Source organism: Protomyctophum parallelum, assembly GCF_964188405.1.
Source record: "Protomyctophum parallelum genome assembly, chromosome: 14".
Taxonomy (NCBI): domain Eukaryota; kingdom Metazoa; phylum Chordata; class Actinopteri; order Myctophiformes; family Myctophidae; genus Protomyctophum; species Protomyctophum parallelum.
The window spans coordinates 46,727,785-46,740,858 of NC_139709.1; the positions used below are offsets into that span (position 1 = coordinate 46,727,785).

Here is a 13,074-nt window from a genome sequence, read left to right on the forward strand (position 1 = left end):
TTGTTTTGGGAGGTCTGGAGCCTTGTTTTGAGGGCCTTTGAGGTGCTGTGGTACCAAGAGGTGGATGCATAGTCAAAGAAACCTTGTACGAGGGCTCCTGTTAAGGTCTTCAAGGTGTTTTTGCTGACCAGTGAGTACCTTTGACCTTGTTGTTGTGTTGTGTTGCGTTCAACGGGTTAAATATATCACTTACCAAAAACAGCATATAAAGGTAAAAACAAAACAAAACAAAAAAACACCCTAAGTCAGGTGGTCCAAGGGCCCAGTTGTTCCTAGTGCCCAGATGGTTTTGGTGCCTCCAGTTGTCCAAGTGCTTACATGTCCCTAGTGTCCACTTGTCCAAGTGCCCACTCGTCCAAGGTGCCCAGTTGTCCAAGTGTCCACATATCTCTATAGTGCCCATGTTGTCCAAGTGCCCACATATCTCTAGTGCCCAGGCTGTAAGTGCCCAGTGCCCACCCCTCCAAGGTGCCAGTTGTCCTATTGCCCACATGTCCAAGTGGTGCCCACTGCCCAGTCACCCAGAAAATATTGTGCCCAAATGTCCATCTATTTGTAAACCTTTAGGTATTTTATTTGTTTTAAGAAATAAGAAATTGCTTTGGAATTCATGTTACATTATTAATTCAGTGGGAGTTATTTTCCATTTATTTTGTGTCCGACTCCTTACCTGACTCCTACCTGTTTATGTTCTTCTAAACTAAACGAGCATTAAAAGCATGGATTAAAGGGGCTTCTGTAGGAACTCAAAATAGTTTGTGTGTGTGTGACGTGTTTCAACCCGGGCGAGAGAGAGGCACGGCCCACGGGCGACGACTCACGACTGACTGTGTCCGTTCCTCTCTCGTCCGGGTTGAGTTGATACACATGAATCGAGCGATGGAAGCAACACACGGACACAACGACTTGATGTGTAAGTGTATACAACAGAGGAGAAGTTATGATGCCAATTTTAAGATGATGGTTATCAACGCGGCAGAGTCATCAAACAACTGCCAAGCGGCCATAAAGTACGATGTCACTCACAGAATGTCACGTTCGAAAATGGCGAGCACAAAAAGAACGTCTCAAACATGCAGTCAGAGAAAGGCTTTCCGCGGCCCTCGGAGCGGCTAAACCTTCCAAGAGATTGATAGGAGGGTGTGTGAATTCGTTACTGAAAAACGGAATGAGGGAATGCCCATCACCAAAGCTGTGATCCAGTTAATACGACCCAGGACAGGCCTTACCCAGCCACGCTTGTCCCTAGTCCTCCAAGCAGAACCCAATGCTACTGAAGTTTCTGACATTTGTTCGACCCTTTATGTAGGGTCCCGAAAGGGGCTAGCTTGTCCCCTGACTTCAGAGAGAAGCTACTGGTTTATCAGCAATATGTGCATTGTGCTTGAGTTAAGGACACTCATACATCCTGGATCAGGTTTATTGCCACTGATGACATGCCACTGATGCCAGTACCTGTCACAGTACACAAGAAAGGTGATCAATCGATCTTTAGTGAAGTCTACTGGTAACGAGAAGACCAGGATGTTGAATGTTTAACTCACTGATAGCTTGATTGTTACTGGTAAGAAATACCAAGCTAAACTGTAATCTAGAAAACTCCAGTTTATTTTCATTTTGATAGGAACATTAAAATGTTTTAACAGGATGTTAAAAATAACAATGTTATTTCTGTATGCCCTTTTCTATAATCATTTTTAAAATAAAAATATTTTCTTTATAAAGAACCAGAAATGGGGGGAGTCTTGAGAGAGTGAGAGAGAGACTGAGTGTTTATCTGAAAAAACAAAACATTTATACTTTATAGGCTTTATTTTTTCCTCCAGCACAAAATGATTAGAATTAGAAAACGATTGATTTGATTTGATTCAGATTTGGCTGCTGAACAGTTTGTTTTTGTCCTGTGTCTATAAGACTGAGAGTGCTCTGAGCTAAATAAATTTCATTGTATTTATACTCTGTATCTATACATATTGTAGGAGCCATTAGAAGAGAGGCATTATTTGTATTATTATTACCAGTATTATTTTTGACCACCTGGTGGCGGGCTTGAGACACACAGCTGCTAGAAGGTGACCACTTATAAGGTGACACAGGGGCACTAGTAAGGAACTAGACACAGGGAACCAGGGAGCAAACCGTTCTTACCAGCACAGCAGTATCGGCAGCACAGAGACTAACCTATAACCTATAATCTACTAATAACATCACTGGATCACTCACATCACTGGTATGTTCATGTTCATGCTCAATTTCATTTCTGATTTCTGATAAATAAATAACACTCAAACTGGATCAAAGACTGGACATCCATCTGTTGCAATTTTCTGTGTGTACTGCGTAGGATCACTCCCATACCTGTGAGGTAACAGCCAAAGATTGGAAACTGGAAAAATGGCAGTTACACATATGACAAATAAACCGGAACCTGAACGTTATATCCAATACATCCATTATCCACAAACTATTCAAGAATGCTAAACAATATTTTGATGGTGTCCTGCTTGATGTGAAAAGGTTTATTATTCATAATTGAAGTGCTCATGTGAAAAGGTTACTTGACCAGTTGACAAGTGATTAACAAAAGGTTGTTGAAGTTGAGCATGAGAGGAGTTTGTTTTTTATGAATCCAATACTCATCTGGGATCTTTATTGTTTCATTTCAGACTCTGTGTGTGGAGTCCAGACAGCAGGTGCAGATACATTCTCCAGACCCGTTTCAGTGAAACAGAAGGAACCTGAAGACCAGCCAGACCTCTGTAAGTCTCTCTTTTTCAGCTTCAGGTGTACATTATCAAATACAACAGTTGTGCTAGCTGCACTATTGGCAGTGAAATTATTGTATAATAATAATTATTATATAATTGTGCTTCAGAGTGCAAATGTGATATAACGTTAATAGTAGTAATATAAAATAAATAATAGAAACACATTCAAGAAAATCTGAATGCTGCTTCTTCCAAAAGTTGCAGTAAATAGTCCTTGCATCCAGCAAGGATGAATCTTACTGATTTTGGTACCCAAAGAACACACGTTCCTCTAGCTATCGCCACCTTTAGGCCATTCTGACCGGGCACCCATTTTGGTGTTGGCATCATGTTATGCTTTAGCTATTGAAAAATAGCAGATCTACAAGCTCATATCGCGCCACCGAGTGGCGCGATACGAGCTTGTAGGTCTGCTATTTTTTGAAAAATCGAAGAACGACTGACATTTTTAGAATCTGATCTCAGGTCAGAATGGGTTAATCAGACCAGTGTGTGTCCAGTGGAAAACTCTTATGAATCTGATCTCAGGTCAGAATGGGTTAGGCCATGCACTTGCACAAAGATTGCCATGAAGCTTGCTCTACGTATGCATGCTCCCTGGAAGACATTGTACGCTAACCGAGTGTCCCTGATCTTCCACCATCATGCCAAAATGTGTTACTTTTTACACAAGGTTGAGACTGCTCGATTATGGTTGAAATAGTCATTTATTTTGGCCAGTACAGTGCTGTAAACTCTTCTTTTTTTTTTGACTTCTTCATTGTTTGGTCATAGACCCCTTGTATTTTTGTATTTCAGATGATTTAACAAATTGATCATCATGTCTTGTGGCACACACACCACCATAATAAATCAGTACTTCTTGTGTTCCCCATCTGAATTTTATTTTGTATTATCTTTTACTGACTGCGCCCGTGCTCCCCATCTCATCACTTCACAAGTGTTTTCTTCTACGTAATGAAACAGAACCACCTCCAGCCATTAAAGCCAGAAATACCTGGATAGATTTTGTTAATGGCATTTCTTTAGGAGGTGATAAGTCTAGAAATGGGTCTGTGAGTCTGATTTGTGTGAGATAACGCAGATATTTGACAAGCTTTTTATAAGCTTCTTGATTTAAGGTTTAACCACTTGAACCCTAGCATCCTTATCCTGGGTGGATTTACTCCATTCCAACCCTTGATGCTGAGAGCGGGGAGACATCGCGTCCCCTTTTTATAGTCTTTGGTATGACCCGGCCACAAGATTGAACCCGGATCTCCCAATCTCAGGGCGATTGCTAGTTACTCAGTTGAATCTGAACAAACAAAGAGGATGGCAGAATGGTACGTTATTAATTAATTAATAATAATGTTATCAACATAATGTTTCCTAAAACATTTCAGGTGAGAAATAGCCAATGCAGTAACATACACTTGATTTCGGCACTGTCTTGTTGCAGAGTGCAACGCAGTGAGTTTAGATAATATACTTTAAATCATAATAACAATCAATGATTGCAATACACCAATTCATGGCTCCTATGACCATGTCATACACATGTCAGGCATGACTTATGAATTATTTTGGAGGTGACATACATACTGCATACAGACATCTAGTTGTAATGGCTTGGACTACAACCTAACTTACTCCCAGCTCACATAAGAATTGATTGATGGAATACTTTATCAGTCAAAAGAATTTAAGGTACAGTAAACCATTCAAGTGTAAAAAACATGTTTTAATGATTCAAAATATATGTTTGTTCTATCACCATAATTAATTTGTTGGGTAATACAACAAAAATATATTGTTGCGAGATGTCAACAAGGAATAACCAGTACGAGGGATATCAAATTCTCTTCTTTACTTGTCAGAATGGTAATAATTATTACAATATTTTTAGTGTCCATACCAAAGCCAGCCAGCGTCACAATCACCATGAATGAACCAAAACCGGAAAACGAAATCTCCCTCCACAGTCATGTACCTTCCCCCAAATACATGTAATTCTGTTAGCAAGAAAGTGTACATAAGGAATAAGAGAGAATCACTTATGCTGTAACAATAACTATAAGCTAAATATTAAGAACAATATGAGGCATAGAAACCATCATAGCACCAGCAATGAGCATTACAATATTAATTCAGGTCACTTTTTAAAATGTGTATTTTGCTAGAATCTTGCTAAAACCAGAACGAAAATAAAAGCCTGGGTACCGAGGCTAGCTAAAACCTCAAAGCCTGGTTTTTGAGGGGCACTAGCCCCTCCTATACACAGGTTTGTCTTAAGTTTGTTTAGTAAATGCATTGGGAAAATTTACGTCATAATGTGTCGTTTACGTCATATTGTCTCTTTATTGTTAATGGCGTATAATGTTTGTGTTGGCACCGTTTGTTTTACATCAGCATTACATCACCTAATCAACATGAGTTAGACTTTAATATATTAGCGCCCCTCACTTTTTGTTTCCAGAACCACCTGTAACAACCTGTACTTATTGCCATTTACTATGAAAATGCCAATTTCGGCCTGGGCCATGGCTCATTGGTCCAGGCACCTTGGCTGGTAATCCAGTCTGGCAGTGTGCCGCGGTTTCGACTCCCGATCCCGCCGACCTTTACTGTATGTCTTCCCCCCATCTCTCATTTCCTGTCAGCCTACTGTCTGTCCCTCCATAAAATATATAAAATAAAGGCGAAAATGCCAATTTCCCGTCAATCAGTCAGTCACTTATTATCCCCATAGATGGTCTCGTGACATCATCAGCCCATATATGGAGATCCCTGATGTCATCAACAACTCTACATCTGACCTCAAACCCTTAGATCTCCATATATGGATATATGTCAGAACCTGTTCTGACATTCCATATGTTGATCCTTCCCCATCCATCCATCCATCCTCTTCGATGTCTCCCTTTTGACTGATACCTGTCCATTCAAACTCTATACAGGCCTGCCTCAAAGTTAATAGTGCAGCCCCTCCCGGGAGCCGGCGAAAACTAGACTTCAGCCCCGAAAATGTAGGCCCGGCCCTACCTGTGCCCTCATCGAACGCTGTACGCTCAAGTGAATGTCCCCGCTACCACACTTAGATCTCCATATAGGGCACTGACCTGTTCTGACATTGTTGATCTGACCTCCTCAAACCCTGTACACTCAAGACATGCTCCTTATATGTCCTGTACAGAATTAATTCCATGTTGATCTAATCCCCCATGCCAAAGCGCCATCGCTCGCCCAGCAGTCTGCCGTCAACGAGGCGGATGCGTGCACTCGCCCTTCTCACTCTTAGGCGTCCTACTGGTTTAGTAAATGTTTTGTTAGTCTTAGTAAGTAAAAGCTTTGTACATGGAACACGGAAGATAGAAATGTAGATTTACGTTTTAGGAATCCAGTGTTGTCTAACATGTTATTTTTCTGCTCCTAGCCATCCGGTACATGGTTGAGCGTAAAGAGGAGGTTTCTCCTGAACAGGAGAGGAGCCTCAGTCCCCTCCAGGTGGAACCAGAGCCTTCACACATTAAAAAGGAACAGGAGGAGCAACTTGAAAGACCAGAGGAGCCTGGTGGGTCAGCATTGAAGTTACTATCAGTGGAAAGTGAAGTTGATAAAGACATCTCTTCACACTGCTCTGAAGTTGAAGTTGAACTTGAATCTGACACTGAAGTCATTGAAGACAATAATGATCTGGGGGAGACAAGTGGAGGTGTCCACCCTGGAGAAAAGCCTTTCCACTGTAAACATTGTGACAAGAGTTTCACTCGGTCAGCTTACCTGAAAGTACACCAGCGTGTCCACACTGGAGACAGACCTTTCCAGTGTAAACATTGTGACAAGAGTTTCATTTGGTCATCTCACCTGAAGTATCACCAGCATGTCCACACTGGAGAAAGACCTTTCCACTGTGAACACTGTGGCAAGAGTTTTATTACATCTGGTCAGTTAAAGAAACACCAGTGTATCAACACTGGAGAAAGACCTTTCCACTGTGAACACTGTGGCAAGAGTTTCAATGAATCAGGTAAGCTGGAGACACACCAGCGTATCCACACTGGAGAAAGACCTTTCCCGTGTAAACATTGTGACAAGAGTTTTATTACGTTAGGCAGGCTAAAGAGACACCAGCGTGTCCACACTGGAGAAAAACCTTTCCAGTGTAAACATTGTGACAAGAGTTTCAGTCTGTCACATCACCTAAAGACACACCAGCGTGTCCACACTGGAGAAAAACCTTTTCACTGTAAACATTGTGACAAGAGTTTCAGTCAGTCAGGTGACTTTAAGAGGCACCAGCAACTCCACACTGGAGAAAGACCTTTCCAGTGTAAACATTGTGACAAGAGTTTTATTATCTCAGTCAGGCTAAAGAGACACCAGCATGTCCACAGAGAAAAACCTTTCTGACCCACTGACAAGAGTGTCAGTGGGTCTGCCCCTGTCTTGCGTCAGGGGCACTTCATCCGTAATTTGGGGATTTAGCATTGCGTAAGAGGCGTGCCCCCGTAACAATTGGCTATCTTGTGCCCCAGCCTAAATCCTTAAAACACCTCTGCTACCAGTTACATTATGCATAGTTGTGGTTTGGGCCTTACAATAATTATTCCAATCACCGTGCCACATGCCATTGCCTTTAAAATATCCATATCTATTACGCATTATGCCCAGTGATATATTGCCTTACACTATGGCCCATGTGTTGTCTTTAGTGCAGTGGTGTACAAAGTTCCTTTTCAAAGCCGTATTTGAAAATATAAACAAAATCCTTTGGGCTGACTGCATGTCCTGTGATACTGTACCTTTGGACCATAACGTCAAAGTCAAATACAAATGCATCACATTAAAACAATTTAATTTTACTGGATGCAATAAGTATTTTGTTGGCAGTGTAGCCACATGTAAGTGAACACAACCAAAACAATTCAGTCTTTTTTCATCCTTTTGTCACATGCTTGCACTTCATTGCCATTGTGTTTTAATAGTTTTATTGGTTTTTAAAAATTTGCACGTACAGTGCAAACCTTTACAAAAGACATACTTTACCAAACTGACAGGCAGACAAAACAAATAAACAAAAAAAAACATTAGGACAGGGGGGGTTCCTCCAGTTCATCTACGCCATCATCCACACCATACCATAGGAAGCAAAACAAAAAGAAAAACAAGCAAAAATAAAAACAAACCAAGACAGCCACAGTATTGCACATGCCTCGAGCCCATTCACCTTTAGAAGGATCCGAGAAATTTCAGCAGGAAAATAGTCTAATAATGCAACTTCATTGCTATTATATCTACAGTCCAATATGTTGTCTTTTGTTCAAATGGCAGTATGTAGCCAAATCTAACCAGGTGTAAAATGATAATAAAAAATAAAAAAATGAAATAAAATGAAAATGTACATTCTTTCACATCTTGAGAATGAGACAAGGAACAAGCAGTTAAAGGACCACTTCACCACTTTTATCTTCATATAATTGGTCCTAATAGGAGCTTTGGGCAGTTCAGAAACTCGTCCATCATTGCTCGTAAATCCAAGCAAATAGAAAATACAGGCTTTCTATAGAGGGTATGCGCGTGACATCATCATACCTGGAAGTTATGCGGGAACGCCCACTGAGTGGCAAAAAACTACTTTCTGGCCTTGACAGCCCATTCATCCAAACAGAAAAGTCCTGTCTGATTGCATTTAACAATGTTAACTCACCAACATTGCAGCTGAACGAAAAGCTTGAATTATCCTCTTTCTATCTGCAAAGTTTTTGTTTCATGAAAATTCACCATAGAAACGTTATGAGCTACTTTCTGTCAAGAAATGCCCTGCATTTGATTATATTTCTAAGTGTCAGAGTTTGGAAGTGCTTGTTTTCAATAACACAACATTTTGCTGCCTCCTGCATTATGTGACATTTAGAAACAGGTGACGGTTGAGTGATTTCCAAGAGTGCTTCCAAACTCCAACACTCCATGCTGCTCATTGTTTTGCCACTCAGTCTAGATGAGGGGGGCGTGTCCTGATGGGAAAATCATGCATGTCCTTTCTATAGTCCTGAAAAGTTGCAATGCGAAAATGGAAGCCATCGTTAGTGATTTGCCTAACAGTGATGTCACTGGTGGACGGGTTTCTGATCTGCCCACAGCCCTCCTATGAGACACAGACTGAGTAGAAAAACATGTTGGTATTTTATAATGAACAATAGTGTGGACCAATTTTATGAAGACTAGACCGGTGCCCGGGTGTAGAGCACCGAGTCGGTAGCGATGGAAGTTGGAGATCCATGCCCCACCCGGCTATCCCATTCTGACCTGAGATCAGATTCATACGAGGTTTCCACTGGACACACACTGGTCTGATTAACCCATTCTGACCTGAGATCAGATTCTAAAAATGTCAGTCGTTCTTCGATTTTTCAAAAAATAGCAGACCTACAAGCTCGTATCGCGCCACTCGGTGGCGCGATATGAGCTTGTAGATCTGCTATTTTTCAATAGATAAAGCATAACATGATGCTGACACCAAAATGGGTGCCCGGTCAGAATGGGCTATGCAACACCCGTTGTACCCGTGTCAGAGTACCCGTTCCACCCATCTGTCTATGTCCCTTTTATGTTCCCATATATGGAGATTTCTGTATCTGTCTCTCTGTGTCCCTTTTTGGAGTTCCGTGTCAGGCATGCCCAAATATGGAGTGTTGTGATGTCAGAACAGGCCAGCTACTGGGCAGGGTCCCTGTCCAGAGCCCGGGCAGAGGCCTTTTGTGGCGATTTTGGACAACCGTGGGTCCGACAAGGTGAAGGTGGTCCCCAGCCAAATGTGTTAATATAGCATCAAAATCCACGTCAACACTATATACATCGGTTATTTGAAGATAGCCAGTGCAAGCTCATAACATACTGTGATACAATGTGTTGTGAGCTTGCAGATCTGCTATTTGTTTACTTTCTTTTGTTGAAATATTTTAAATATTTCTGAAACATTTTAACAACACAAATCCCATAGGGATCCCATGCAGGCTCAACATATTTTCTGATGGGGTTCCGCAGCCAAATCCATAATTTGGCCGTCCTTCACGTGAAAATGTTTGAGAACCTTATAGGTTCACTTGCTCGCGGTTATCGCAGGATAGGCTTGTCAGCCAATGACCTGTTGTTTGGCTCCACACTCCAAATCGGCACTTGTAAATCTGGGGGTACAAAACAATTAATTCAAACTCACATATTTTAACAATAAATCTATGTCCAAGAAGTCCTGTTTTGAGAGGGACAAAACAAGCTCACAGGCCAAACAAGCTGCTTTGTGATGTAAATGTAATATTGACATATGAAATAATACCAACATGCAGCACACCTTCAACATAATAATTTAAATAATGTATTATGCATTAGCTTGAAGATGTGCCACATGTTTGGATGAGTTAACTGTATGAGCCTCACTTTATATTGAATGTAACTTTATATCTCAATTACTCTATTTACTGTAGATAGATTAATATCTCTGCTGTTGGGCAGAAACCAAAGTATTATCTTTTCAGTGGGGAAATACTGCCTCGTCAAAGTTGGTATAGTGACTTTATACATTGTCAGATACTTGAATGTATCATTTTATTATTATTATTACTTTGCTCGAATACAGTGCAAGTTGAGTTAGGATGTTTTTAACCATTATGTGGATTTTGTTCTGTCTGACTTTGACATTGTAATCAATGATGGAAAAAACGTTTTACTGGTTTGAGGATCGAATGGAGGTTTAGTCAGAAGCACTTTGTAATACTTTTCATTAAAATATTTTAAAACACACACACACACACACACACACACACACACACACACACACACAGATGTGGGGTGTTCAATAGAAAGTAAAAGATGATAAGATATTTTTAATAATGCTTCTCAGCAATACAATTTATGCCAAAGTTGTGGGTTGAGTGTATGAAAAGGTTTCTGCCAATTCTGCTTCTGCTCAATCGCCCCAAATGCATGATCCTTACAAAGGGAAATAAGCAGGCTTTCCAGTGGTTTAAAAGTTATTGCCAACATCAGACAAAAAAGAAAGAAAAAAAACCTATCTCCATATTATTATTATGATTTATTTATTTTTGTAAACTAATGTTTAACATAACTAATATTTTATTTTATATTATATTATTATTATTTATATTTGTAAACTAATGTTTAATATAACTAATATTTTTGTAAACTTAATCATACGGCGTCACACAAAAGCTTCAAAAGTAACATCGTTTCAGCTTGTCGATCTGATATTTTTGAATTTGGATCCTGACAAGTAACCATTTAGGACATAGGCCTATATGAGGTTTCCACCGACAGACGATAGATGGGGCTATTACCTGAACCAGTTGCAGGTCATCAGGTACCACACAGTCTGTGCTGTTAATGCGGAGCGCTGTAGTGCCATCGATACACGTGTTAATTCCCATTTCCACAACAAATATGTAGTTCCAGCCAGACACTTCCTGAAAGGGAGAAGAGTAAGCTATAGCTATGGTTCACTGTCAAATAGCAATCATTGCTGGCAATGTTTGGACTTCCAATAGTGCAAGATAAATATTAACAAACAATTCAAGATAAAGATTAATATATATATATATATATATATAGGGATGCACCGATCCAGCTTTTTGGCATTCGATACCGATTTCGATACATGGGGGTCCAGTATCTGCCGATACAGAGTACCGATCCGATACCCCCCACAAAGAAACGTAATAACCTATTAAGCTGTATGCCTCACTGTGTGGAGTCTGGAATCATTATTTTGTGTAAGGCAACATCAAGGCTTGACTTAAACATTACTTTCCCAACTTTGTAAAACAAAATGTAACAAACACAGATATAAATGCACTGAATTATTTATTAAATAACTGTGCAACAATTAGACCAGGTTAATGTGTGAGCAGGCTAGCCTGGCTGCATTCCACATGTTATACTGTCAATACTACACTGCTGTGTCACAGAGGAGGTAGAGTTGTTTTCATACTGTAATTACACATAATTATCGGATAATGGATTGGCCACCGATCCGATACCCGATAATTATGTGTAATTACAATTTTAGCCTGGATCGGCGCCGATCTCCGATACGAGTATCGGATCGGTGCATCCCTAATTATTTTATGACTTGCTGTTAAGTCGGAATACAGGAGAATATGAATAAATGCATAATTCCAAAAGATCCAAACCTTTGTTTGAACCTCAGCCCCGAGCACTCTGTAGACTTGGCGGAGGAAGGTGTGTTTGAATCTATGGTTGTACTTGTCCACGGCAAACTGCAAGGCCTCCTGGGCAGTGGAAGAAGTAGTACTCAGATCTTTACTTATTGTTGCTGTCGGGTAGAAACCTCTTATCTCGGCCATATTAAAACATTTTGTGTTTTTTTTTCATGAATTAACGCCCTACTTGATCATACTACAGTGTCACACAAAAGTGTCAGATCCACAAGCTTGGAACGCGGTGCCATGTGACGAGCTTTGCTTTGCTGATACTTTTTGTATTTTTTAATTTGAATCTAGAACAGTTTTGGACATAATGAGGTTTCCACCCGAACAAAGACGTTATGTAAAAGTAGCAATAACACACTATAAAACTAATGTAAATAAGTAAAGGGCCTGAATTCATAATATTTTACTTGAGTAAAAGTACAAAAGTATTGGCATCAAACAATAACAAAGTAAAAGTAGGCTCGGATGTCGTTGCACACATTGTAAGTTCAAAATAAGTACAAAATAACAAACAATATTTGCCTCTAAAATGTAGTAAAGGATACATTTATTTCAATAGCACTTTTCACAGAAAGAACTGCTTTACATACAACAGAAATAGAAACAGCAAGGAACATTCAAATGATAAGAAACAGCAACAAATGTAACCACAATACATCTCAGGAAAACAGACGTGTTTCACACCTGGAGGAACTCAATGATATTCCCCAAATGCTTGTTGAAGCAGTAATGTTTTTAGGTGGTTCTTAAAAACAAGACACTCTTAAACGAGCAGTAGAAATATAAACAAAATCCTAAACATTGTACTTAAGTACAGTAAAAATACGTACCCGGGGCCATTTTTTCGTGGTATCTGTGTCAATCCAAGTACTTTCCCAAGCTGAGATTCCTATGGAAAAACCCACCGCCAGCACAACAATCTTCCAAATCATGTTTCTCAAATCACCAGCAATAGCAAAAACACCTAGCAGATTACCCAACCCTGTCTGTCATAGGCATGGGACCCAGGAGGCCTGTGACCTGTCTGTCATAGGGGTGGGACCCAGGAGGCAAATATAGAGTCTCTGCAAACCAGATGCGTG

General features: G+C 40.2%; 2 protein-coding genes across 2 annotated transcripts; one reads left to right on the plus strand and one right to left on the minus strand.

Annotated features, from left to right (window-relative positions):
• Nucleotides 1–867: 867 nt before the first annotated feature.
• Nucleotides 868–8,232, plus strand: LOC310870813 (uncharacterized protein; the record flags this gene model as incomplete). The annotated part of the gene is made up of 3 exons (XM_083782133.1): nt 868–913; nt 2,667–2,759; nt 6,184–8,232. The coding sequence occupies 3 exons, from the start codon at nt 868–870 to the stop codon at nt 7,158–7,160; spliced, it is 1,116 nt and encodes a 371-aa protein (XP_083638259.1). The 3' UTR covers nt 7,161–8,232.
• A 1,065-nt stretch (nt 8,233–9,297) lies between these two features.
• LOC310870370 (cystatin-like) lies at nt 9,298–12,949 on the minus strand. Its single transcript, XM_083781559.1, has 4 exons — nt 12,823–12,949; nt 11,954–12,052; nt 11,102–11,227; nt 9,298–9,934 (listed from the first exon to the last, which is right to left on the minus strand). The coding sequence occupies exons 1-4, from the start codon at nt 12,922–12,924 to the stop codon at nt 9,842–9,844; spliced, it is 420 nt and encodes a 139-aa protein (XP_083637685.1). The 5' UTR covers nt 12,925–12,949; the 3' UTR covers nt 9,298–9,841.
• Nucleotides 12,950–13,074: the final 125 nt, after the last annotated feature.

What these genes read in the sequence shown, in the direction of transcription:
- LOC310870370 (XM_083781559.1), bottom strand. Translation starts at nt 12,924, where the DNA reads ATGATTTGGAAGATTGTTGTGCTGGCGGTGGGTTTTTCCATAGGAATC. An exon ending in CCACGAAAAAATGGCCCCGG is followed by an intron (nt 12,053 to 12,822) that starts GTACGTATTTTT and finishes TCCACTGCCCAG; the next exon opens with GAGGCCTTGCAGTTTGCCGT. An exon ending in GGGCTGAGGTTCAAACAAAG is followed by an intron (nt 11,228 to 11,953) that starts GTTTGGATCTTT and finishes TCTCCCTTTCAG; the next exon opens with GAAGTGTCTGGCTGGAACTA.